Source organism: Bos indicus x Bos taurus, chromosome 26 (genome assembly GCF_003369695.1).
Source record: "Bos indicus x Bos taurus breed Angus x Brahman F1 hybrid chromosome 26, Bos_hybrid_MaternalHap_v2.0, whole genome shotgun sequence".
Lineage (NCBI taxonomy): Eukaryota > Metazoa > Chordata > Mammalia > Artiodactyla > Bovidae > Bos > Bos indicus x Bos taurus.
The window spans coordinates 30,809,336-30,836,610 of record NC_040101.1 but is presented as its reverse complement, the minus strand read 5'-3'; the positions used below and the strand labels follow the sequence as shown (position 1 = coordinate 30,836,610).

The 27,275-nt window shown below is 40.5% G+C and overlaps 2 protein-coding genes and 1 pseudogene across 5 annotated transcripts in view; 1 reads left to right on the top strand and 2 right to left on the bottom strand.

Moving 5' to 3' along the window:
• The window catches only part of ENTPD7 (ectonucleoside triphosphate diphosphohydrolase 7), a 37,131-nt gene extending 18,490 nt beyond the window's left edge, over positions 1–18,641 (top strand). The window contains exons 6-14 of one of the 3 annotated variants that reach the window (XR_003508844.1): positions 835–938; positions 2,794–2,850; positions 3,061–3,194; positions 4,712–4,878; positions 8,572–8,896; positions 10,590–10,675; positions 11,488–11,649; positions 13,431–14,296; positions 16,729–18,641. Coding sequence is in view for 2 of the 3 variants with exons in the window: in XM_027528842.1 (XP_027384643.1) it covers positions 835–938; positions 2,794–2,850; positions 3,061–3,194; positions 4,712–4,878; positions 8,572–8,896; positions 10,590–10,675; positions 11,488–11,649; positions 13,431–13,662 (1,267 nt within the window). In the remaining variant the exon portion in view is untranslated. Of the gene's footprint in view, positions 1–834; positions 939–2,793; positions 2,851–3,060; positions 3,195–4,711; positions 4,879–8,571; positions 8,897–10,589; positions 10,676–11,487; positions 11,650–13,430; positions 15,890–16,728 lie in introns of those variants that run through there. The other 2 variants (XM_027528843.1, XM_027528842.1) reach the window with 2 other exon arrangements.
• On the bottom strand, positions 7,014–8,574 carry LOC113884324 (annotated as a pseudogene).
• The window catches only part of LOC113884322 (cytochrome c oxidase assembly protein COX15 homolog), a 29,348-nt gene continuing 12,958 nt past the window's right edge, over positions 10,886–27,275 (bottom strand). Inside the window, exons 7-9 of one of the 2 annotated variants that reach the window (XM_027528844.1) lie at positions 26,348–26,502; positions 24,605–24,718; positions 10,886–11,364 (exon numbers count right to left, since the gene is read on the bottom strand). In XM_027528844.1, coding sequence (XP_027384645.1) covers positions 11,194–11,364; positions 24,605–24,718; positions 26,348–26,502 — 440 coding nt within the window. In that variant the 3' untranslated portion in view covers positions 10,886–11,193. Of the gene's footprint in view, positions 11,365–21,064; positions 23,554–24,604; positions 24,719–26,347; positions 26,503–27,275 lie in introns of those variants that run through there. The other variant, XM_027528845.1, reaches the window with a different exon arrangement.

The following is a 27,275-nucleotide window of genomic DNA, read 5'->3' as shown; positions in this document are numbered from 1 at the left end:
CAAGTCATGTTGACAACCAGTATAACCAGCAGAATATTTTTGTAATGAGTAATTTTTAAAATCCAAGATAATTACTCTTATTTTCAACCAGCATTGTCTCTAGATGCATATTATTACTTCTAGCTTTGTTTCTTTGCTTGTCCTTACCTGATCGTACTAATAACATAAAACTTTAGAGGACAGAATGGCCCTGTAGATTAAAGCTTCAAGCATCATCCCCAAATTATGACCTTTGGATTTTGATCCTGCTCTGGCTTTTCCAGATGATAAGATTTTTATGAAGACAAAGAAAATCAACCCTTGAAATATGGAAAGGGAAATTTAAGAGTTTATGTAAAGGATCATATAAAAACTTGTGGGCCAAAGTCTTCTTCCTGTGCGGTGATGTGTTTCTGTATTGTGTAAGGTCTGAGGATGAGAGTGTGTTCTTCAATTTAGCAGCCTCCTTTCATGGTGGTTAGGAATAGCGTAATTACATTTATTTTATAGATTATGACACTGTGCTTCAGTTTTCTGCAGCTTATCCATTCTTAGTCTTTGAGAGGCATAGAATCATAGTCTCATCTTTTAATACTATTTGAATTGTAGCATTATATAAAAGATAAGTATTATTGTTACCATATTGCCTTTTAAGAGGGAGGCTATGCTTTTGAGTAATTTTAAGACTTTGAAATTGAAGGGGGTACCAAACAGAAGCAGGGATCAAGTGGCTTGGGTCGGTGAAAGTGGGGTCTAATAAGGCTAAGTAGAAGGTCAAATTGAGGCTGTTTATGAGAAGAGGGTTTAACCATTAACTCTTAGGGCTTTTTTTTTTTTTTTGGTTCTTTCTTGCAGGAAGCAGTTGGCTATCTTGGCTGATCTAGTGAAAGATTTACCTCTGGAGTTTGACTTCCTCTTTTCTCAGTCTCAGGCAGAAGTGATCTCTGGAAAGCAAGAAGGTACTGGGCCTTGAGCAGTAAAAGCTTGCACTTGGGGTTTGTAGCTTTGGGGTGGAATTGCATGCGTGGTCTTATGTTGCCCAAATGTGCCCTCTGTGATGAATTATATTTCCGTTTCTTGAAAAACAGAAAATTGTTTGTCTTCTAGTTGCAGTTCACATTGAGGAACAGATTCACCTTTTTCAATCTCAGTTTTACATTTTTCAGTCCTAAAATTCCCATTAGGTTTTACTCTGTTTTTTTGCTGAGACTCTTTCTATTCATTGGAAGAATGCTCTTATGTCCTGGCTGTATAGCTGCCTTGGGGCTTCCCTGGTGGCTCAGACAGTAAAGAGTCCGCCTACAGTGCAGGAAACTCAGGTTCAATCCCTGGGTCAGGAAGATCCCCTGGAGAAGGAAATGCCAACCCGCTCTAGTATTCATGCCTGGAGAATCGCGTGGACGGAGAGGAACCTGGTAGGCTACAGTCCAAAGGGTCACAAAAACTCAGACACAATAGAGTGACTGAACATTTTTCATAGCTGCCTTATTTGATAATTCCAACACCTGTGTCATCTCAGGGTTGGCATTTTTTCCCTTATGGGTTGAGATTTTCCTAGTTCTTTGTCAAGTCGTTTTATATTGTATCCTAGATATTTTGAATGTTACATTGTTAGACCATGGGTCTTGTTTCAGTCATGAAGGGAATGTTAATTTTTTTGTCTTAGCAGACTGATTAGGTTCAGGCCTTAAGTTCTGACCTACCTTCTGTGGACTGTGATTCTTTTGATTCTGGCACTGAAATTAGGATTTGTCCGGTGTGTGTGCCAGCCAGTGACCAATCTGAACCTGGGCACAGCCCATACAAATGGATTGACTAGCCAGTAGGTCAGTTCTCAGAACCTTTGATATGTTGTTTAGAATCAGATCATATATGTGAGCCCAGGAGTTCCTACACCACCTCATTCCCAACTCTCCACTATCTCCCCAAGACTTTCTGGTTCCCTGCAGCTCACTTTTCATGGTCCTTCAGTAGGAAGTCAGGGGTTTAATTTGCCCAGTGTGCCATGCATTTCCCACGACTGCATCTGTATCCAGGGCTAAGTGGTAGAGGACAGAGGGAGAAAAGTGAGCAATAGGACTTGGCCTCAACTCTTGAGGCCATAGCTCCTCTGGTCAGAAAGGATTCATACTTCTCAGAGAGATAGGCATCTACCCAGTCTCTCCCTGTGCTGATGCAGGATTGCCTGGGGTAGCAGAGAACCAAATTTTTTAGAAAGGAACTCCCCTTGCCCCTCCCTTCTGAACCTTTGGAGTCCCCTTTTATGGTCCTTGGACCACAAAACAGGGCCTTGTAGTTCTTTCTGTGCGTATCTGGTTTTGTATTTCAAGCTGGTTTTCAGTCCAGGCCAGACAGTATCTGAGGGGGGGAAATGGGAAACTTGCTGCAATTTTGGTGGTACTTTAAAGTCTGATGTCTACCCCAGTGTGCCTTCTGTTATTTACTTTCAAACTCCTCAGACAGCTGTTCTGTACATTCTATCCAGAGTTTATACTTTATTTAGTGGGGAGACAGGGCGAGTGTGCTTCATTAATTCTGTCTTGCCCAGAGCTAGAACTCCAAGAGTTACATCTTTTAACATTTATTTTTACACATTAATTCCTATTCATTGTAGGAAATTTAGAAAATGCAAATAATTTTAAAAGGGAAAAACATCACCAGATAAAAAAATTTTAAATTCATACATTAAGAGTGTGGAATAAAATACTATGATCACTTTTTTTCCCAGGAAAAGGGGGAAAGAGCAGCTGTAGGAGGTGTACACATGCTATCACAGTAGAGAATTAAGCAGGGGCTTTTATGTTTCTTACTTAGGGGTTTATGCATGGATTGGAATCAACTTTGTTTTGGGAAGATTTGACCATGAAGATGGTGAGTGATACTGTCTTCTTAAGACAGTTCTAAGGGCTGAAGGTCTGTGTCATAACCAATCACTAGCATGTAAGTGCTAATTTTGATTTGTTTTTTTCCTTCTTTTTTCAAAACTTAACATGCTTCTTTTATTGCTTTTTAACTTTCCTCATTTATTTCATCCCAATTTGCTTTCTTTTATTGCTTTTTAACTTACCTCATTTATTTCAGAAGCTGATGCCGAGGCTCCCCAGGAATTGGTGACAGGACGCAGAAGGACAGTAGGGATACTGGATATGGGAGGAGCCTCTCTCCAAATTGCTTATGAAGTTCCTACCTCAACTTCTGTCCTTTCTCCACAAGAGGTATTTTACCTTTTGGGGAAATTCAGTTGCTAGGAATGCCCGTCTTTGAGAAGGAAGGGCCTATGTTTTGACTTAGACCAACTGTCCTGGGTCCATATATTGCTTCAGATCATTGCTGGCTTATGCTATCTTGGGTCAGTTACATCTCTGAGTCTCAGTTTCCTCATGTGTAAAAAGAGAATAATAACAGTATCTATTTCATAAAGTTGTGAGTATGAAATAACCACTTGTATAAAGTACTTAACAAGCTGCCCAACGTGTAATAAAAGCTTAGTACATTTTTAGCTATTATTATTATACTACTTATCTGGAAGAGTTGCCTGAGGATTAAACATGATAATGTAAATCTCAGTGTACAGTGTTTGATAAATACTTATTAGATGTTATTCCCTTTCTTTTACTGATGATTCCATTCTTGTGCTTCTGTTATTCCTTGCCTTACTAGAATGTAAAGAATGCATTTTGAGGGAGAGGTTTTATCATGTGAAAGAAAAAGAAATAAAACATTTTTCAGCACCTAGTATGTGCAAGACATAAGACATGTTACACTGCCCCAAAAGCTTGTGATCTATCAGTGGAGACAGCCTGTGATAACAGGCAGACCATGAAAGTTCTGTAATTTGATCTAAACTAGGGTTTCTCATCATTGGCACAATTAGCATTTTGGGCTGAATAAGTCTTTGTTGTAGAAGGTTGTCTGGTGCATTGTATGATGTTTCACAGCATCCTTGGCCTCCATCAGATGTCATAATGCCCCTATATCCCCCAAACTCCCAGTTTTGACAATTAAAAGTGTCTTCAGACACTGCCAGTTGCCCCTGGCGGTGCAAAATCACCTCTGGTTGAGCATCTTGGGTCTAAACAGAGAGCCACGGCAGTGTGGGCACTGGCAGGGTGAACCACATTCACAAAGGCTTGAATAGGCGCCTTCCATGCTGTTTCATGGAAAGTAAGGTATTTACCTGGTCCTTGGATGATAGCAGCCTTTTGCATAGTGGAGGTTAAGGGAAGGCCATCTGTATGGAGGTGACAGTACGCACAAAAGCACAGAAAAAACAGCAAAGAGCCCAGAATGTCCAGGGAATGATGAATAGCCTGTTGTAGTATAGGGTTTTTAAGTGTGGTAATAGGGAATGCTAGGAAGTGATAAGATAAAGAAAGTTAGATCATGAGGAGTTTTGGGAGCCATGCTAGGGGATTTGGCATTTTTATCTGTAGATAGTAAGGAACAAGCAAACTTTTTTGAGTAGGGCGGTCATACAGGCTTAAGTTTCATCATCTTTGAAATAATTAAACTCTGAAAGTCACCAGCTCTGAATTTTGTGACTATGTTAATCATGTGACAAGGTTAGGGTCATTTTATGTCTTTGTTTAAAATAGCTCTATGAAGATGAAAGAATGCTATTAATACAAAATGTCTTAAAGAGTAGTCATAGCAAATGAAACCTGGTGTATTAGCAGTGTCATACCTTGCTAAAATCAACCAAAACTAGAATTTCTTTTACATCATATTGCAGGAAGAAGCTGCCAAGATCTTGCTGGCTGAGTTCAACCTGGGCTGTGACGTGCAACACACTGAACACGTGTATAGGGTTTACGTCACGACCTTTCTGGGTTTTGGGGGCAACTTTGCCCGGCAGCGCTATGAAGATCTTGTATTGAATGAAACTCTTAACAAGAACAGGTATGCTTGACATGGGATCTGTGATTCTGAAATAGAATGTTGTCAGGCTGCAGATATTTGGGAGAAATGGTTACATCCTACCAAGATATTAATAGACATGTCCTTGCTTCCTCCTTCCTCACCAGCCCTGCCAGTGGGGTAGCTTTGTGTTGTTCAGTCACTCAGTTGTGCCCAACTCTTTGTGACCCCATGGACTGCATGCAGCACACCAGGCTTCCCTGTCCATCACTGTCTCTTGGAGCATGTCTATTAGCAGTCCCACTTGATCTTCATCGGAGTGCCTTCTAATCTTTGTTATTAGGACTTAGAAAAGCACAGTGTCTTATTGAAGTGCCCATCTTCAGACATGGCATCACAGGATAATTGAGCTCAATTAAGTCATTAATTTAAATTGTGTAGTATAACATAGCTTCTAGAAGTTTCTTCCACGTGGAAGTGCTCAGAACCTGTTTGCCGAATTACAGTGAGTTGCATTTGACATCGGACTTAAAGATTCCATAGCGTGCATAAAATATTCTCTTTAAGTTCAGAGTAGACACTTTTTCCTCCAGCACTGCATGGATCACTGATTCTTCATTTGTGTGCCAGATAAAGTATTTAAACCATACAAAAAAGATCTTCACGACCCAGATAATCACGATGGTGTGATCACTGACCTAGAGCCAGACATCCTGGAATGTGAAGTCAAGTGGGCCTTAGAAAGCATCACTACGAACAAAGCTAGTGGAAGTGATGGGATTCTAGTTGAGCTATTCCAAATCTTGAAAGATGATGCTGTGAAAGTGCTGCACTCAATATGCCAGCAAATTTGGAAAACTCAGCAGTGGCCACAGGACTGGAAAAGATCAGTTTTCATTCCAATCCCAAAGAAAGGCAATGCCAAAGAATGCTCAAACTACTGCACAATTGCAGTCATCTCACACGCTAGTAAAGGAAAGCTCAAAATTCTCCAAGCCAGGCTTCAGCAGTATGTGAACCGTGAACTTCCTGATGTTCAAGCTGGTTTTAGAAAAGGAAGAGGAACCAGAGATCAAATTGCCAACATCCGCTGGATCATATAAAAAGCAAGAGAGTTCCAGAAAAACATCTATTTCTGCTTTATTGACTATGCCAAAGGCTTTGACTGTGTGGATCACAATAAACTGTGGAAAATTCTTCAAGAGATGGGAATACCAGACCACCTGATCTGCCTCTTGAGAAATTTGTATGCAGGTCAGGAAGCAACAGTTAGAACTGGACATGGAACAACAGACTGGTTCCAAATAGGAAAAGGAGTTCGTCAAGGCTGTATATTGTCACCCTGTTTATTTAACTTCTATGCAGAGCACATCATGAGAAACGCTGGACTGGAAGAAACACAAGCTGGAATCAAGATTGCCAGGAGAAATATCAATAACCTCAGATATGCAGATGGCACCACCCTTAGGGCAGAAAGTGAAGAGGAACTCAAAAGCCTCTTGATGAAAGTGAAAGAGGAGAGTGAAAAAGTTGGCTTAAAGCTCAACATTCAGAAAACTAAGATCATGACATCCGGTCCCACCACTTAATGGGAAATAGATGGGGAAACAGTGGAAACAGTGTCAGACTTTATTTTTCTGGGGCTCCAAAATCACTACAGATGGTGACTGCAGCCATGAAATTAAAAGATGCTTGCTCCTTGGAAGAAAAGTTATGACCAACCTAGATGGTATATTCAAAAGCAGAGACATTACTTTGCCAACAAAGGTTCGTCTAGTCAAGGCTATGGTTTTTCCTGTGGTCATGTATGGATGTGAGAGTTGGACTGTGAAGAAGGCTGAGCGCCGAAGAATTGATGCTTTTGAACTGTGGTGTTGGAGAAGACTCTTGAGAGTCCCTTGGACTGCAAGGAGATCCAACCAGTCCATTCTGAAGGAGATCAGCCCTGGGATTTCTTTGGAAGGAATGATGCTCAAGCTGAAACTCCAGTACTTTGGCCACCTCATGCTAAGAGTCGACTCATTGGAAAAGACTGATGCTGGGAGGGATTGGGGGCAGGAGGAGAAGGGGACGACAGAGGATGAGATGGCTGGATGGCATCACTGACTCGATGGACGTGAGTCTGAGTGAACTCCGGGAGTTGGTGAGGGACAGGGAGGCCTGGCATGCTGTGATTCATGGGGTCGCAAAGAGTCGGACACGACTGAGTGACTGATCTGTTCTGATCTGATCTGATACATATAGTTGTGGGGTTTTTAGTATTTATAATTCTTTGTATCATCATGCACATTAAAGGACAGCATAATAGAGAACAGAGTTCTTTTCCACCATGAAACTATTCACCCCCATTTGTTTAGCTGGAAACAATAGCTTGAAAGGTACTGGTGTATCCCATTTATAATAATTTCTCTACAGCAGTCAATTGTCTTATACAGGGAGCGTGTTAGACAAAATATTGTCTCCAGTCTTTTTCGTTTTTCTAAGTCTCAGCTCCTAAGAGTTCAAGGTGCTTTGGGAGAAGTCTGTTATTCGGATGATTGATGAATGCATTAAAATCCAGCAGTGTGTGTTCTGAAGATACTCTTACATATCCAGGCCTCCGTACAAATGTTGCTTGGCCTAGAGCTCAGATGGCTCCCATTAGCACTGTGGTATCTGAAGAACAATTACTATGAAAGTTTCACGCCAATTTTGTTTTGGTCCTTCTTCATTAGCTTCTGTGCTTCCTTTTCCATTTTCTTCCTGTGTTGTTTTGCTCCTCCTTTATATCTGCCTGCTGTTTTCTGCTGCTTCAGAACAGGCTTGCATCATCTTCTCACGTGTAAGTTTTTTCTCATTATGTATCTAAGTTACCTAATCCCGAAGACTGATTACTCATCTTGTGAAGCTGCTCATGTATAGAGGAATGTGTGCTTCCTGCGATGTTAAAACTCGATGTTTCTTTCTCTTTGTGATAATTCCCTGAGCTTTCCTTATAGGTGGTGTCACATCCTCAAAACAGGCTCCACTTGTTCCAAAGCATTTTGTTGTGTTGCCACATTCCATTCCGTCTTTTGGCCTTTACACGTGTGTGTGCATCTTCACCCACAGTTGTCTTAGGAATTGATGAGTAGTTCACTGTATTTGGCAAACTACAGTTGTATTTGGTTTGCACTTAATTTCCACCTTTGGCCAGATCTGCATATTAATCTCTTATTGCTAGACAAGTAGAGACTTGAAATAACCAGAGCTGTGTGATGGCCATGGTGGGCATCAAAACTTGGCCTTCTCTCCCCCGCAGAGCTGGGCATGCCCTCAGTCACTGTTGCCATCCATCGCCACTGCTCCACTGCCATGGACTGTCCTCAGGACAGTCCTCAGCCCTTCCCACTTCACCTCCTCCCAGTTGTCTCTCAAAACATTAGAACTGTGATCAGCACGGTGAAATCTTTTCACTTTTAAGAGGCGAGTGGTAATGAACACCAGATGGAGAATAGCAGATTCACATCTCCAGTTTCACTATATATTGGGAAATATGTGTGTTGACTGAAAAAGTGAACAAAATCACTGCCATATTTCTCTTTCTTTTTCTAAATTGAATTTGCATAATTTAAAAGTTCATGTGATGCAACTAAGTGGTAATGCTCATCCTTGTGTTTAGGGCTGTCATGTAGAATAACAAGACGTCTGGGAAGCATCTTCAAGGAAGCTGGGTGCAGTTGTGATGTGTTTTGTTTGTTTTTGTCATTGTGACAGGTTGCTAGGCCACAAGACAGGTCTGAGTCCTGACAATCCTTTTCTGGATCCCTGCCTGCCTGTGGGACTCACAGATGTGGTGGAAAGGAACAGTCAGGTCCTGCATGTCCGAGGACGAGGGGACTGGGCGGCTTGTGGGGCCATGCTGAGCCCCCTGCTGGCTCGCTCCAACACCAGCCAGGCCTCACTGAACGGCATCTACCAGTCGCCCATTGACTTCAACAACAGCGAGTTCTATGGTTTCTCCGAGTTCTTTTACTGTACAGAGGATGTGTTGCGCATCGGTGGCCGCTACCATGGGCCAACATTTGCCAAGGCTGCTCAGGTACATTATTAATAATAAAAATGACTCATGCTGGCAGCAGCCATTTATTGGATGCCTAACTTTGTACCAGACACTGTGCAAACGGCTTTGCATGTGTGATCTCACTGGCTTCTTGGCAGGAGCCCTGTGAGCCCTTATTTTACAGATGAGGAGGTGAACTTAGAGAAGTAACTTGCTATGCTCTACTGCCTGCTAATTAATTAATCTTAGGTCTCCATGGATGTCCAGTTACCAAAATTATCACCCAGATCTAATATTGTCATGGTGGCTAATGGTTTTTCCTCCAGCTTGCCAATAGTCTTGTCTAATCTTTGTGGACAAAGTGTGGTCTCCAGATATTTTCCCCTTACTGGGTGTTCCCAGGTGTAAATACTTTTGGAGATGATGTCACACAGGTGGGCAAGTCCACTTTCGTTTTCTTACCTTGAGCTTTTAAGAGGCCAGTATGGACAGGTAAAAGTTTAGCTAGCATTCCACAATTCCTGTTCAATTTGGACTCGTCTCTTTTTCATTTTTGTATATTTTTCTCTTTTAGCAGAAAAACTTATGGGGAGATCTGTCCTCCCATATTTTTTATTATCTCCCTCTGTCTTCTTCAATTTCTGTTAGTATAAGGGCTTAGTATAAGAAATAATATATGTAGTATATGTACTGTTCTGTTCCCTAAAGGCAGTCCCTAAGACATATTGAGGAAAGCCTGGTTTGTATTTGCCTTTTCCTCTCCAGCCTCCAGGAATACCGTCATATTTCCTTGCCTTTCCAACATTCCCTAACTGTCCATGGCCTGAGTCTTTCTCTCATTTTAAAATTTCTTCAAATCCTTTTCCCTTGAACACCATAGTAGGACTCAAGTTATTACTTGCCCAAACTGCTAGTGGCTTAATATGTTCTCTTTCTCAGGGTAAAGACGATTTTCTTTTTTTTTTTAACCTTGACTCAACTGTTATCTTCCCAGTGACATCTTCCTTGGCCATCCTATGCAGAATTGTGGCCCTCCCCAATATTACCCTTTTCCCTTTCCTGCTTATTATCTTTCCCATGAGCACTTATGTTATCTAACACACTCTTTGTATGTATGTGTGTATATGTATGTATGCATGCATATATATTTGGTTATTGTCTGCCCTCCCACCACTAGAAGGTAAGCTTCATAAAAATAGAAATTTTTGTTTTATTCACTGCTAGAGCCACCTGGCACAAAGTAGACATTCAGGAAGTACTAGTTTATTAAACAAACCAAAAGGAATGATTCCTTTGGTGAGAATTACAAGGAGACAGGCCAGTGATAGATTTTTGACCATTCTGTTCCATCTGTTTGACTTGTTCATGTCAGTCCTATATAGGGTAGAATGAAGCTGTCTTTGGCTTTTGATGTTGCTACTCCCGGTCCTAACCTTACCCATCTCTAAAGCCTAAGAGGCTCAGGAGCCATGTCAGGCTGGCTTTGTATGGACATGGGGGCAATAGGAATAAAAAGGAGTATTCCTAGGCCACTCAAGTCACCTAGTGGCCTGAGTTCAAGGACTAGCCTTGCCCAGGACCTGGCACAGTGTTAAATGACTGAATATACCATTTCTGTTTTCCTGTTAACTAATAACCCACAAGTAACTTTGGAAATGGAAAACTGACTGTAGGGGAATTACAGAGTTTACCTCCCATTTCGTGTTGCATCATTTCTCTGTGTTTGTTCCAGGATTACTGTGGCATGGCTTGGTCAGTACTCACTCAGAGATTCAAGAATGGCCTCTTTTCATCACATGCAGATGAGCATCGACTCAAGTAAGTAACTTCCTTTTCTCCTTTAGGTGTGGCCTTAAAATGTATGAACAATGAATGAGAGTGAGTGAGTAATAGTACAGATTGGATTTACACTGGAAGAGAATTTGGTTATTTTAGATTTTGATTTTCTGAAGGGTAGAGGCCAAAACAGTGAACTTCCTTTCAAGGAAAACAAACTGGTGGTTACCAAAAAGTGTTCTTTCCAAGTGGTTTGAAATCAAAAGCGGTGGTCTTTTTATTTTTACATTTTGATTAAAATGTCAAACATGCAGAAAAGTAGAACAGTAACAAACACATATATAGCTGTCACCTAGCTACAATAAATATCAATATTTTGCCAGTTTGGCTCCTCAGTCCTCCCATTTGGTAAATGTTTTAGTTAAAAATTTTAAACATAAACGAAAATAGAACAGTATAATGAGCTCCTGAGTACCTATCACCCAGCTTCTCTCCTATCAGCTGTCAACTCCTCAGCCCTATTTTCCTACCCCACAGATTGGCTCTTTTGAAGCCAAACGTCATATAATTACATTTGTAGATGTTTCAGCATGCTCTCTGAAGGTAAAGGTTGTTAGGGAAAAAAAGAAAGCAAAAGAAAAACAGTCACAGTAGCGTTGTGGCCTTGCTTGAAGGTGTGCCTCCCTTTTGTGGTCAACTTGAAGATAAGGTAGGCTCAGATTTGGCTCCACCTGGAGGTGAGGAAGGTGAAATGGGGAGAGAAGGGTCTTTTTGACATTTTAGTGAGAATATGCATAAAGCATTAGGTTTTTTTTTTTCTTTTTCTTTCTTTAAAAAATTATTTTTTCACACAGATATCAGTGTTTTAAGTCAGCTTGGATGTACCAAGTTCTTCATGAAGGGTTCCATTTTCCCTATGACTATCCAAATCTGCAGACAGCACAGCTGGTCTATGACCGAGAGGTTCAGTGGACGCTGGGAGCCATTCTGTATAAAACACGCTTCTTACCACTCAGGTAAGTGGACTGACCAAGCATCTTGAGCTTAGAGGATGGTAGTTGGTGCCTCAAAATAGGTTTCTTAAGTGACTGCTTCCTCAAAAAGAGAAACAAAAAACATCCAAATTCCCCTTATTACTGCCATGTGAAACTGCTGTTACTTACCACATATGTTGAAACAGAAGGAAGTCTTGAGAATTATTGGTCTGGAGTCTGTTCTTCTTTGTAATGTCAGGAATTCAGTAATTTTTTTACTTTTTCCCCTGCCGTGCTGCAGGACTTGTGGGATCTTAGTAACCAGGGATCCAACCCACGCCCTGTCCTTGGCAGTGAAAGCGTCAAGTCCTAACCACTGGACTGCCAGGGAATTCCCAGGAATTCAATTTTATTTATCTACAACAAATCAGTCTTTATAATTGAGTTCTTACAAACAACTTCTAAGATACTGACTGATGAACTAAAGTTACTCTGAAACTGTATCTGACTCGTTGTTCATTCAGTTGTGTCCGACTGTTTGTGACCCCATGGACTGCAGTATGCCAGACTTCTCTTTCACCATCTCCCAGAACTTGCTCAAACTCATGTCCATTGAGTCAGCGATGCCATCCAACCGTCTTGTCCTGTGTCATCCTCTTCTCCTCCTGCCTTATTTCCCAGCATCAGGGTCTTTTCCAATGAGTTGGCTTTTTGCATCAAAGTACTGGAGCTTCAGCATCAGCATCAGTCCTTCCAATGAATATTCAGGACTGATTTCCTTTAGGGTTGACTGATTTGATCTCACATTTGACTAAAGAACCAGTGTGTGCTATTCCTATACAGCAGTCTTTCTTGGTGGCCAAAGTCACTCTCGAGATCATGTCATTGACTTGGATGGCTTTTGGGTGGGCCAGAACAAAGGACATGAGATGCATTTCGGGGATGTCTTGCTCTTATGTACCATAAGATATTTGGGATCATTTTTAGGTGCTCTCTCTTCTGGACTATTTCAGATGAACTCTTAATCTTTGGTGCCTGTTTCTTTAAACTCAATACTGTCACAAGCCAGGTGAGTGAGAGAAGTGGGAAACTGGAGAGCATGTGCCCCAAATAAAAGGCTGATAACTGTCATGCAGAAGTGCTGTCCCAGTATCTCCCAGCTCTCTTTGATCAACAGAAGCCAGAAGTCCACATTTTATATGTAGTCTTTCTGTTTGGAGATTCACATTTTTAAAAAAACACTGCAGGTCAAACAGAATGAAAATGGATTGGGTGTTTGGACTACAAGAGAAGAGCTTCTCTTTTAGACAGACGGACCATTGCATTTAGGTTTACATGTCTCTCTTTTTTCTTCAGATTACAATTTGTGAAGTGACATCTTTCTCTAGATATATCCTAAACTCTCAGGAAGCATAGCAACTTTTTTTAAATACTTAGATATACTCTGATTTCTTGAATAGGTTCAGGGGCCACCCTATTCTCATTAGGACCGTATTTACCAACTGTGTAGGCTGAGGTGGTATGGGGTCACTGTTAAGACATTTTACAGATGACCAGTCTTGTCTTCCTATTCACTTTTTTGGCTTCTCATTTTGTCTCCTGATTTTAGAAGGGGTAGAGGCTTCCTCTAGGCCAGGGAAAGGAAGATACAGGAGGAATCTGGGCTTGGGGACATGTTTCAGCTTTGCTTGCTCTGTGGAGCTGGTATTATAGCATGTTTGCATGGATGGAATAAATGGGATAAAACCAATGGACCTTTTAAATTGGCATAAATATTTCTCTCTGAAACTAACAATTCTTTCCACCTTCAATTTCTTATTTAGGGATCTACGGCAGGAAGGTGTCCGACAGGCCCATGGTAACTGGTTCCGTCTCTCCTTCGTCTACAACCACTATCTCTTCTTCGCCTGTATCCTGGTGGTGCTACTGGCCATCATCCTGTACCTTCTGCGGCTACGTCGGATTCACCACAGACAAACTCGAGCCTCAGCCCCATTGAACTTGCTGTGGATCGAGGAGGTGGTACCCATGATTGGGGTACAGGTCGGGCCATGAGGCTGGGCAGGTTCAAGGAAAGTTCGAATACCCCAGAATTGCTGCCCATTGAATTCCACCACTTTCTGGTACTGGCCTCAGATGCTGCTTTGCCTGACTTTGTGGATATTTGGCCTTGGAATTTCTACTTCAATATCTACTTTAATTCCTTCTCAATATCCAGGTCCTCTTCTCTGAAGAGAAGCTGTAATTTAACCTGTGAAGAACTAAATGAGAGACTGGTGCTAACAAAGGGGACCAACTTTAGTCCAATTGAAGCATGCTTCTACTTCTTTATCTGAGAGATCTGGTGTGCTCCTGGGATCGAGACTTTTCTCCCCTTGCTTTAAGCATGAAGTTCAGCATTGGGCATGCTGAAAGCCTAGCTGAAACCAAACTTGGAGCATCTGATTCAAAGCTGAAGACATTCTACCAAGTGCAGCAGCCCCTTCTTTCTCTGTAACAGAGATATCATTTATGTGGAGATCCACAGCCTTTAATAGGGATCCAAGATTTTTGCAGATCAGCAGAACGGATAAGAATTTCCAGGCAACCAAAATAACACAACTTCTTTGCTTACTCGACAAAGAAGCCACTGTGAATGTGGCTCAAGATCCCTGACATCCTGTTGCTGATATTAGTTAGATTTTAAAAGGTTAGAACCCTTTCTAAATGAATGGTCCAGTGAAGATTTTACCAACATATTTTCTGATGCCTCATATGACCCGAATTGAAAATTTTTCCATGTCTCTGTGGCTCCGAAGCTGTTTGGGCATTAATTTTTCTTTTGAGCCTTAAGGGTGCTTGTAGGGATGGAGAAACTGGGATGGGGATTGGGGACCTGGATTTGTCTGGTCACTGTCCTCTTGGCTTGTTTTTACAAGTCCTTACATGGGAAGATTCAAGAGTTCTTTTATTTCACTGCTAAGATCAATATGTAGTTTGGGAAGGGATGCATTTGGGTTGTTTTTAAAGAAAGAACAGTATCAGGAGAGCGGGCCAAGGCAATAAAATCCAAGCTCTTATTTATTAATGTTTTTCTGAGAAATAGTAGTTTTCTCAGTTGGGCTCTTGGAATATTTGAAAAGAAGCAAATCACAAACTTTGGAATAGACAGATAAATCTGTTAATAATCCACCTGGCAACTTTCAGAATATTTCCTAAGAGATTTCTCAGTCATAAACAGCATTTCCATTAATGGGGACAGGGGAAAAGCCATAGTAATTACATTTTTATCCACTGCCCTTCAGGATCTTTGCTTCCTCTCTGCATTTAGCCTTTAAATTGCACAAGGATTTTTTTTTCATCCCCCATGGAACCTTCTTTATACTTTAATCTTTCCTCTGTGTAGCCTTAAATGTCCTGCTTAAGAATATGCTCCCACAGTTAAAATAGTTTTCTTTCTTTGTCAGCTTTGAGTTCTAGGATTACAAGAGTAAGGGAAAAGTCCTTGACTTTAAAGGAAAAAAAGTGGAATTCTTAAAAAATAAATTTCATACTGAGAGTAGAAAGGAGTTAAGTGCTTCATAAAACCAAGAAAAATAAATCCAGATCCTCCTGGAAATAAACTGAGATGAAAGTAAGTATACTTAAAGTAGGTGAAAAGATGATGAGTCTTGAATAGTTTTCAAATTAGATAAAAATGGATCCAGCAGAGTCTTACAGGTTCCTTTGGAAGAACTTTTAATTTTTCATTAGGGCTTATGTTTCAGCAGTTTAATTTTTAAGAGTTCTAAGTTGCCTTGATTTTCTTTGACTTCTTATCTTTGTGTCTGTACTGTGAGCGAGCCCTTGCTTTATGAATGCTGCTTATAAATAACATCATAGTATGTTTTTGCTAGCCATTGCCTACTCAGGTAACTCTTTTCCCTCACCTTTGTTTCCAAATGCCATTTTTGGTTTTCTTACTTTCTTGTGGGATCTACTCAATGATCTTCTCCAAAGCTACCTAGCTAGTTGGCTAACAGTGATCACATTTGTGTGCTCAGAATGAAATTGAAGCATGGAGGAGGCAGTGATCAGTCCAATTTGAAAGCTCTTATTAAGTTATTCTTCATCCTGGTTATGATGATAATAACTACCATTTGCAAAGCACTGATTGTGTACCAGACACTCCATTAATAATTTTATGTATGTTATTTTAATCATCATGACAACCTTTCAGATTGGTATTGTTCTTTTTATAATTGAGAAACTCAGGATACCTGTTTTATCATTTTTTCCATATAAATGTATTTCTTATTCTTAATTTAGTCTGATTTTTTTAGTGTATTTTATCATGTTTATTATTTTAATATTATCTAGGTTTTATTATAATGAATAAGGCATCTGAGTTCCATGGTATAAAAATGAGGACAAGTTTTTGTCATACCCCTCAGAAAAAGAGTATTTGCTCTTGGTTCTGGCTCCTGTGCTTCTTCCATTGCTCCCAATTAAAAATTTTAAAGGAAATCTTATTCACTAGAAACAGAAGCAATTTATCCCTCGCTGAGGATAAATGGTGAGGGCCAATAACTTCTATATATTGCTTTCTCAAAATGAAATATTCTTGCATAGAGTCACACAGCCTTATCTTTTAACCCTCTTTTTGCCCTCAGTTTTTCAAGGTATCTATTTGCATTTCTGCATTCTGAGTGGTTTTCATGTGAAAATGATTATGATTCTATAAAATTCACATTCCACTAGTTTCTTTGAGTCTTGCCAAGCAATCTTCCTTACAACAGTAACAGCAAACCTGAACTATTTTAGTGTTTTAATAGGTCAGAAGTATCAAAATTTAGTCAGTGGTTTATAGGAGTAAGGCTTATGATTCTTTATGCAGGCACAACCCATCACTTTTCTGAATTCTTATCATGAATTATTCTTATCACCTAATTATTTGACATTACATTCACTTAAGTTGCAGTTAATTCTAATCCAAATTTTATTGGGTTGGTGCAAAAGTAATTGCGGTTTTGCATTTTTGAAATTTGCTGTTTGATATTGAAATACATTCTTAAATATGGTTATGTTATTTTAATGCACATTTTTTGCTTTGTTTTTTTGATAATGACTTATTACTTGCTGTTTATATTTATTTTAAACTAGGGAAATGATGTTAGACAAAAAAGCAAATTGGAGCAATTCTTTTATTCAAGTTGAAAATGAGTTGTAAAACAGCAGAGACAACTTGCACCATCAGCAATGCATTTGGCCCAGGAACTGCTAACGAATGTAGAGTGGAGTGGTGGTTCAAGAAATTGTGCAAAGGAAACCAGAGACTTAAAGATGAGGAGCACAGTGGCTGGCCACTGGAAGACAGCGACCAGTTGAGAGGATCGTCGAAGCTGATCCTCTTACAACTACACGAGAAGTTACTGAAGAACTCAACGTCAGCCATTGTATGGTTTGGCATTTGGCACTGGCAGCAAATTGGAAAGGTGAAAAAGCTCAATAAGTGGGTGCCTCATGAGCTGACCACAAATCAAAAATTGTCATTTTAAAGTGTTGTCTTCTCTTATTCTGTGCAACAACAACGAACCATTTCTCAATTGTACTGTGATGTGCGACAAAAAGTGGATTTTATATGACAACCAGCGATGACCAGCTAAGTGGCTGGACTGAGAAGCTTCAAAGCATTTCCCAAAGCCAAACTTGCACCAAAAAAAGGTGGTCTGCTGCCAGTCTGATCCACTACAGCTTTCTGAATCCCAGAGAAACCATTTCATCTGGAAAGTATGCTCAGCAAATCAGTGAGACGCATCAAAAACTGCAACACCTGCAGCAGGCACTGCTCAACAGAAAGGGCCCAATTCTTCTGCATAACAATGCCTGACTGCACATGGCACAACCAACACTTCAGAAGTGGAACGAATTGGGCTACAAAGTTTTGCCTCATCTCACCATATTCACCTGACCTCTCACTAACCACTTCTTCAAGCATCTCAACAACTGTTTGCAGGGAAAACGCTTCCACAACCAGCAGGAGGCAGAAAATGCTTTCCAAGAGTTTGTCAAATCCTGAAGCATGGGTTTTTATGCTACAGGAATAAACAAATTATTTCTCATTGGCACAATGTGTTGATTATAATGGTTCCTATTTTGATTAATAAAGAGCTGTTTGAGCTTATAATGATTTAAAACTCATGGTCCAAAGCCGCAATTAAGTTTGCACCAACTTAATACCATCTCTACTTCAGCTCCTTGAATTGATTTTCCTTGGTCTAGGAAATTTTAATCACTTTCCACCAACATTCTATTTATTCTTGCAATATTATCCAAAGTATTCTGCCTCTGTCCTCCTTAGCCCAAGTGCTTTCTTTGACTTCAAAGGCCTTGTTGTTCAGTCGCTAAGTCATATCTGACTCTTTGCGACCCCACGGACTGTGGCACACTACGCTCCTCTGTCCTCCACTATCTCCCCAGTTTGCTCAAATTCATGACCAAAGGCTTTAGGCAATGATTATCAAAATGTGGTTGACTGAGTCTGCCATGCACTTGCTAAGCTAGTCATTTTAGGCATTAACATTTATTATCATGTCCATATTTATATTTTTGAGGTACAGTAACTTCTCACTGCTTATGGATTATAGCCCTGGCTTTGTCATTATGTAGCTCAGGAACCCCAGGCAAGCCACCTGCCCTCTCTGGTTCGTTTTTCATCTATGACTATGATTGGAGGCCAGTTCCAAAGGGAGAACAGTTGGCATAAGGAACTAAAGGCAGAGAAGTGATAGAGTACTTTCAGGACGAGGGCTGTGGCCCTTGGTTTAGAAGACCAGGCTGCCCAGAAGAATCAGTGGTCAGGTCATCTCTTACTTTACTCATAACCCATGAAATAAAGGTTGGTGGGAATGGAGTTTCCAAAAGCAATCACAGTCAGAGAATGAGCTTTTTTAAATTGAAACTTAAGATTTGTTAACCCCAGTGGTTTTATGGATGATGAAACTGACACTCAGAATGTAGTAATACGTGCAAATGAAATGCTCATTGATAGAATCTTCTTGCAAGACTGTGTTTCAACAGAATATATATAATATAGCTGACTGCAGCTAATCATGCTCAGTCTTTATAATTGTTTCTGATATTCATTTGTGGTTGCTCACATTTAGGAATAAAATATGAAATACTTTGTCAGAAATAGTATCAGGTTTTCAGTACATCCATTCTGGCTTCTTTAGTTAATATATCCAAGCAACTCGTGTTATGGTTTTACCATCTGTTATTTAAGGTATAAATGTTTATTAGAACTACTTTAAGGAACTTGGTTGTATTTATGGGGCAGTTCCTAGACTCCCTTACCCAGTGTGCCATTTCTTTTTGCTGTTTTTAAACTTCTTTCAAACCAATTCAGAACTAGTGTCTAATTTTCCTTTTTCTGTGGTATGCAATGAAACTTCAATTGGAATTAAGAATTAAGGTAGAAGTAGTAGCAGATGTTTCAAATTCTCCCAAACTAGTCTCTGCTGCTGCTGCTGCTAAGTCGCTTCAGTCGTGTCCGACTCTGTGCGACCCCAGAGACGGCAGCCCACCAGGCTCCCCCGTCCCCAGGATTCTCCAGGCAAGAACATTGGAGTGAGTTGCCATTTCCTTCTCCAAAGCATGAAGGTTATGCTAATTTCATAGTCCTGCACTAGAGCCATATGGTCAATCAAACTTGCAAGGATTTGTTGGTATTACAAAAAATATTTGTTAAAAAGACTTAAAATATCTGCATAGACTTCATTTATATTAGTCCATTAGTATATATTACTAATGTAATACTAGTATATATATACTAATATTTATGTTTCATTCCCCCTCTAATATTTCACTATTTCTCATTATTATTATTAGAGGGACAAAGGAGGAATACATTTGTTGACTTTCTCTGCAAGTCTGAGCAATAATATCGTTTAATTGGAAAACTGAATCATTATTAGAGGGACAGAGGAGGAATACATTTGTTGACTTTCTCTGCAAGTCTGAGCAATAATATTGTTTAATTTGGAAAACTGAATCATTACCCATACTACAAGGGCTTTCTACATTTAAAATGTATTCAATCATTGCTTGCCATTTTTATGACGACCAAAGTTGAAAAAAAAATTTGAGAGTCCCAGGATGAGTATAGCCATGCATGCACGATGACTTCAGGCAAGCCAAGGCTCTCCTTTTTAAGTAGTGCAGCCACTCATAGGTCTTCTGGCAGCTGATCACTCCTCTCCACTTCTTCAGGTAAGGCAGCCCCGAGACTTTCTGAAGCAGCCCCTCCTACAGAGCACCTGCCAGTTGAGCCTGTTAGAACTGCTGGTGGTGAAGGCTCTGCCCCCTAATTAGCTTCGTAAAAGTCTTTCTCTGCAGGCAAGAATCGCAACCACTTTGATTTCTGGAATTTGTTGTTGTGTTTGAAATTTTTATTCTATAATCCCCCTTTAGCTGAAGCCTTTAAGTATACACCTTGTCTCCTCCATGAAATCTGCCTTGAGCATGAGATCCTGCAGTGCTGAAAGGCATCTTTTTATTACGACCTCAATGAAAAACTCCCTTCTTGCTTTCAAAAACCAAAGGCTGCCTGTATGGCATTACTTTGGGTGGGTGGGGGGTTGCTTAGTTTGTATGTTTTTCTAACACTTAACATTAAATAATAGTTTTGCTGAACAGTTATTGAAACTCTGATACTGTTAAGTCAGTGTTGAACAGAATACACAATACATATTAGAGAGGGGTGCATTGTCCCTTATGCAAGGACATGGGTATATATGTTATATATACCAGTATACAACCCACCATCATGCCAGGACCATAAGAACTGCTGCAGATAAACTGGTTATCCTACTATTGTGATCATCAGTGTTGGTCTTTGCAGCAAGCATCACTTTTTGTTGTTGTAAGTTGTTGTTGGACTCTTGCAAACCTCATGGCCTGTAGCCTGCCAGACTCTCCTGTCCATGGGATTTCCCAGGCAAGAATCCTGGAGCGAGTTACCATTTCCTTCTCCAGGGGAGCTTCCTGACCCAGGGATTGAACCCAAGTCTCCTGCATTGGCAGGCAGATTCTTTACCACTAAGCCATCAGGGAAGCCCAGCATCACTTTAGGCAGTGGCTAATAATAACCCTTGCCACAATGGACAGCATTTGTCTAAGTTAAACAAAAGATATTCTGCATTAATTAAGAAAGCGAGGGATTTTAATTTCCTTTGGTATTTTAAAACCAACTGACAGAATTGTTGGCTTTTGAAAATATTAAAGGAAATGCATTTCATCTTCTGGGTATGATGACTTAATTTGAAAGCAGTGTCTGGGACATCAGTCTGTAATCATCCATTTTCCATTTATTCATACAATATTTGGTGGTATGTGTCTGGTGCTGGGAATAATGCAAACAAAATAATTCAGATAATATCCACTCACCAGGAGCTTAGAGATGGGCATTAACAAAGTTATATCACTAAATGCAATCAGATCTGTTTTTCCAAACTTACTCATCTTTAATAAAAAAAAATGAAGTAAAACATCTGCAACTTGAAATTATTTAATTCATTTCATGCTTTTTTTTTGGCGGGGGGGGGGGGGGAGGGAACAATAGCATCATTAGCATATGGTTGAGCTGGATCAGACTGCCCTCTCCAGACTCAATTATTAACTAAGAACAACCTTAATTTGGGGATCAGGAGATGATAGTTTGGGAACCTGCCCAGTGACTGCAGCTGTCTTTCTTTAGAGAATTCTATCTGGAAGAGGTGATACCCCGCTGGCGCACTAACCAGTATCAACACAGTGGATAAATGAGATAGGGTGAGGTGGAAATTTGGAGGGAATGGGAATAAGCTGCTCAGAACTTCTAACGTAAGTAGGCTACTAGGGCTACTAGTGGTTCCCAAACTTGTCAGCACATCAGAATCACCCAAGGAATTTGCTAATTATGGCTTTCAGAGATTGTGAATTAACTGATCATTGCTAAGGCTAGGGTCAGGATTCTGAAAGATTCTAATGTGAGAGAAGCTGGGAACCACTTCTGGGAACAGCAAAAGCTGTTTCCTGGCCAGGATTTTTATTAACAAAAAAATCAAAGACAAACTGCTACTTCTATTTTGTTAAGAACCACTTGAGGATGATACACTGTTGGTCACACTGAAACCCAGAGGATACTGGAGTTGAAAGGGAACTGTGATCATTAGTCTAGCAGCTGTACAGGGGCACATCTTAACGTCATTTATGGCTCCCAGATCTGTTTAGCCTGCATAATGTTCTAAAAAACTTGAGACCATTCACATAAAAATCTGGATGTTTGGTTTGTCTGAAAAGTCAGATCTCACAACTGGACCCGCAGAGCAGCAACAGGTTAGCACTCAGCAGAGGTTTAGCCCCTTGACGGGCACCTGCTCTCTGGTTCACCTGTTTGCACCAGCCTGCCCTAGCAGGCATCTGATTTGGTCCAGGTGGCTCCTACCTTCTACAAAACTAAAAACTAACTTTCTGCAACTTTTACCCACTGCTCCCAGCTCTGCAGCACAAAGAAAGCTCATTCCTTCTGCAAGAAGGGGCTTCAACTTGTCAAGGGCAGGATTCTTGCTGTCTCTCTAAATGTTCTCCAGCCGAATACTCCTAGTTCTTTCAAGTATTCCTGGTATGAAACGGGTTCTGGACTCCTTGCTGTCCTGGTTCCTGCCTCTTGATACATACATGCTGGTGAGTGTCCTTAAAACATGCAGTACCCAGAATACAATGCAGCACTTGTAGTGTGGTGTTCTGACTATGGCTGTGACACTTCTATTCATAGAATCTTAAACAACACTAGTTTTTACCAGTGTCATCTCATGGTTGGTTCATACTGAGCCTGTGTCCAACTGAAGTCCCTCAGTATTTTTTTAGATGAAGACGATAAGAAGCTAGTTTTCTCTATCCTAAACTTATGTAACCTATTTAAATGAAGATGTTACATTTATGACTGGTTTAATTTCATCTTGATGATGTCACTCTGGAGCTGTTTTGTGATTGTCATCTATTGTATCAGCAATGTTGGGTTGCTCCATCCTCAAATATGGTCTTTGTGATGCCTTCATCCAAACTGCTGATTTTAAAATGTTGAATAATAAGACAGAGCCCTGTGAAATATCAACAGAGGCCAAAATCACACCAATTCATTAGTCAGTACTTTGTTTAAATAACCAAAGAGATGTCCAGGTACTATACCATCAAGACTGTATTTTTCTTATCCATAAGGCTCTCAGGAAACCCTTTCAGGAATTGATTTATACTATTCTCCATTTGTCTCATGTAGTGATGATTAACAGCCCTATCACAAGAGAAACTAGTTAGTGCTTTCCCCTGTTTTGAAAATCAAGACACTGGAAGAAAACAGCTATTTCTTGCTGAAGGCTATCTGACGTTAGGGTATGCCAATCCATCCATTTGAATCTCTACCTGATGGAAGTACAGTTGAGATTGTAAGAATTTCTACTCAGGCAGAATCCAGAACTCAGGTCAAGGAAACAGATTATGCATGTAGAACCAACAGCTTGTCAACATTTGAGAAAACTGACACACAACCTGTTAAGAAGCAAATGACAGAAAATTCTTTCTCTACATTAAATCTGATTTTCAACAGATTTAAAAAGGAACCTTAAGCATAACCACACTTAATGACTTGCTTGATCCAGTAGATTGTCCCCAAAACAGGCAAAGAATTTAAATAACTTGACCAACTTGGAAACCACCCAGTATACCAAGGTCCTCCTCTTAGAAAAGCTCAAATTCTTGTGCTTTCTGATGATCTCTCAAAAGCACAGTTTCAGTCCTAGGAAGCTGATCCTCTGAGAATTATTTTGGGACTCTTCGGAGTTCATTCATGAGCCAAAGGGCAACACTGAGCAGAGCCAGGGAGCCCGACTGGTGAGTGGCAGCCAAAGGAGTTGGGACATACATCAGCAGAGTACTAATGCCCAAGCCCACCTGTCACAAAGAAAAGCAAGGAGGAAACACACACTCAGAACTGAAGTGACTGGCATGGATAACCAGACACAAACCCTCCACACTTTCCCCTCAGAAATTCAAAGAATATATTTTAAAATTTCACAAGGAAATAGACTTACAACAAAAGAAATTCAAATTAGATAAAACTAAAATTCCCCTAATTATCCTTCATCTAGCCCTGTTCTCTTCCCCAAAGGTAGCCACTGTTACCAGTTTCCCACACTTGTATTTTTATATACATGTTTAAAGAAAAACCTAACAGCTTTTAAAAAGTAGATTGCTCTGTCATTTGCTTTTTTTTTTCATGTAACAGTGTATGTCTTGAGATCTTATTATTTTAAACTGTACAGTATTCCACAGTATGGCTATATCATAGATGTTTATTTAGGTACTTTCTAATTTTTCACTTATCACAGTAATTCCATAATGAATTTCCTGGGAACAGCTCTTTGTGCATTAGAGTATCTCCAGGGCAGGCAAAAATAAGCCAATGTGGTTGATCAAAGGACTAAACATTTTAACACTTCAAAAAATATTGCCAGATGCCCTCAAAAAAAAGCTATAACAAAGCATGCTCTCACCAAGAACATACAAATGTATGTTTTCCTATACCCATGCCAATATCTGATTTTTTTTTCATTTTTTTCCAATCTGACAGGTACAAAATGGCACACAGTGCTTTAATTTGTTCCTCTCTGATCATGAGTGATGCTAAAGAGTTTTTCATATTTACTGGCCATTCATCATTTCTCTTTTGAGAATTGTGTCTTAATATCCTTTATTTATTTTCTGGTTGTTCATCTTTTTGTCTATTATAAATATTTTCTCCTAGCCTGTCACCTTTCTTTTTTTTTTTTTAATATTTTTTAAATTTTATTTTATTTTTAAACTTTACATAATTGTATTAGTTTTGCCAAATATCAAAATGAATCTGCCACAGGTATACATGTGTTCCCCATCCTGAACTGTCACCTTTCTTTTTAAATTTTGTTCTGGGGATACCTTCAGAATCAAAAGAAGTGGTTTATACCTGTGTATATGCCAAAGCCAGCAGAGTGGTGGCTGCTATCTTGGTCCTTCGAGGAAGGGGAATTCTTCGGGAGAGGAAGTAGAGTACTGTAACGGCAGTAACTGAAGCGATGCCCTGTAGGGTAGAAAGAGTCTCATCAGGTGCCAAAAAGAATGTCCTACCCCCTGGTTTCTGCTCACCTTACAGCTAATTCCCCCAGATCCACTGAGTAACTACTAAACACTTTCCCCTCCCAGGCAGAGAACCACCTAGTGACTCAAGCTCTTCCCTGCTCCTCTTCTGCTCGCCACTTCAGTACAATGGAGGCGTGGCTCCACTTAAAGTTTCTGCACTTTATACACACTGACTGTCTCTCAGCAATCTTACCCACCTTCCAATGCAGGTGTCTGCCCGGTGTGGCCCTCAGGTTTTAAATTACTCTTTGCATCAATTCAGTTCAGTTGCTCAGTCGTGTCGGAATCTCTGCGACCCCATGAACCACAGCACACCAGGCCTCCCTGTCCATCACCAATTCCCGGAGTTTACCCAAACTCATGTCCATTGAGTCGGTGATGCCATCCAACCATCTCATCCTCTTATTTATCCCTAATTTTATCTCTATTCTAATCCTGTATTGTTAAAACAAGGCTGACCCCAGCACATGAGAGTTACTATTTTCCTGGGCTATGAGTAGAGGAGGTGGTGATTCTTCCAGCTAGTGTTAAAAAGATCTGAAGTTTCCTTTTCATTTCCACTTTAGAAAGAGAGTCTGGAGCTGGCAGTAGGATTTCCGACCTTCCATGATATTGAGGAAAATGTTTTCTATCATTTTCGATACCAATTTCACATCTTTTTCTCTTCACAGCCATCCAATTTCAACCAGACTTTACTTATTCCAAAATGCTGTGTGGCAGTGGGGACTGACCCCGCACAAGGTAACCTGCCTTAGCCCCAGCGTTCCCTCTGGATATGAGGCCCCTGGGCCCCTCTCTCTGGGTGCCCTACTGTTATCTCACGCTCAACGTACCTCAGTCTGATGACATCCTCTGTCCCTAGCTCAACACTCATTTCAATAGTCCCATTCCTGCTGGTGTGCTTTAAACATGCCACAGAAGAAACTCTAGGATCGCCTTTGATCTTTCTTCACTTCTGTTCCTGCAGCCAGTCTTCTAATCACAACAACCTCTTTCGGATTCATCTTCTCAAGTCTGGGTCCTACCATGAAGCCCTGACTGAGCCTTGTCACTCTCACAGCCTCACTACAGTAGCACCACCGCTTCTCCCAGGTCTCCCTGCCACTAACCTTTCCCTGGGCTCTGATTTACCATGCTCAGGCCACCAAGCAATCTTAACATGACTCACAGTAGGTCCTTAATAAATATTAGCTTAAATAAGATGAGCATTTATGATGCTCTTAGCTCCTTGGGGTCTTGGTGCAGTCCTGATGGCTATGTGTTCAGCAACCACTGTCTTTACACTCTCTTCTCTACTTAGCCTCATTTCTGCTAAAATGACTCTTCTCTGCATGTGCAGGATTGAGGAGAATTAACTTTAAAAAGCTGGCAGTATCCTGCAAAAAAGAATTTGGCTAGAGGCATGTGGATAGTTAAGACAAAAACATCACATCAGAAAACTGGTACTAAAATTCTTCTAAAAAGAATTCTAGTACCCACTCTACCATCTCAATGTTGCTAGCAGTGCTTCAGACACCCAGAGCCTGTGAGAGGCTCCTTATGTGTAGTAGCCAGTAACCGCCAGACTTACCAGAACCCGGTGATCAAACTGCACCATGGTGGGATTCTCGAAAACATTCCTCAGGAGAGGGGAGAAGGTAAAGAGATCCTCTGGGATCCAAGATTCTCCCATCTTGGGGAAGGAGTTGTAAACAAGTCCAGCATCCAGCCCTGCCACAAAAGCCCCTGGGTTCCAATAAATAATATTTATTAAAATGAGAGAAAGAAGAGATCAAATACTAGTTCTGACATGAAAGTGAAAGTTCCCTTTGTGACCCCATGGACTGTAGCCCACCAGGCTCCTCTGTCCATGGAATTCTGCAGGCAAGAATACTGGAATGGGTAACCATTCCCTTCTCCACGGGATCTTCCTAACCTAGGGACTAAACCCGGGTTTCAATCTGCACTGTAGGCAGATTCTTTACCCTCTGAGCCACCAGGGAAGTTCCGACATAGAAAATGTTTATTATCTCAGAGTTAGACAAAAGGAATAGTCAGAGAATAGAAAGATCTACAGCAGGGGTTCTCAAACCCTGCTGTATTCACCATGGAATACACCATGGAAACTTAAAAAAAAAACTTGCATCCTCACCTACTTCCACCCCAAGATTCTGGCATGCCTCCCCTAGAGGGTGGATGAGAAGCTCTAGAGAGAGGAATATTTGGAAAAGTTCTTTTACTGACTGTGATATGCATTCTCCTTACTGCCTCGCTTCCCTACCGCCAACTGATCTATTCTGGAACAGTTAATTTATTCTTTCACGTCAAGTTTCCACTTAAATGTCACTTTATCAAAGAGATCTCTCCAATAATCCTCTATAAGATAGCACTCCCCAACCCTACGTCTATCCCCTTATCTTGCTTTATTTTCTTTGCAGCACTCAACATCATCTGGCATGTTATGGGTTTTATTTATCTGTCTTCCCCAAGTGCTCAAAAAAATCTTATAAACTAAACCC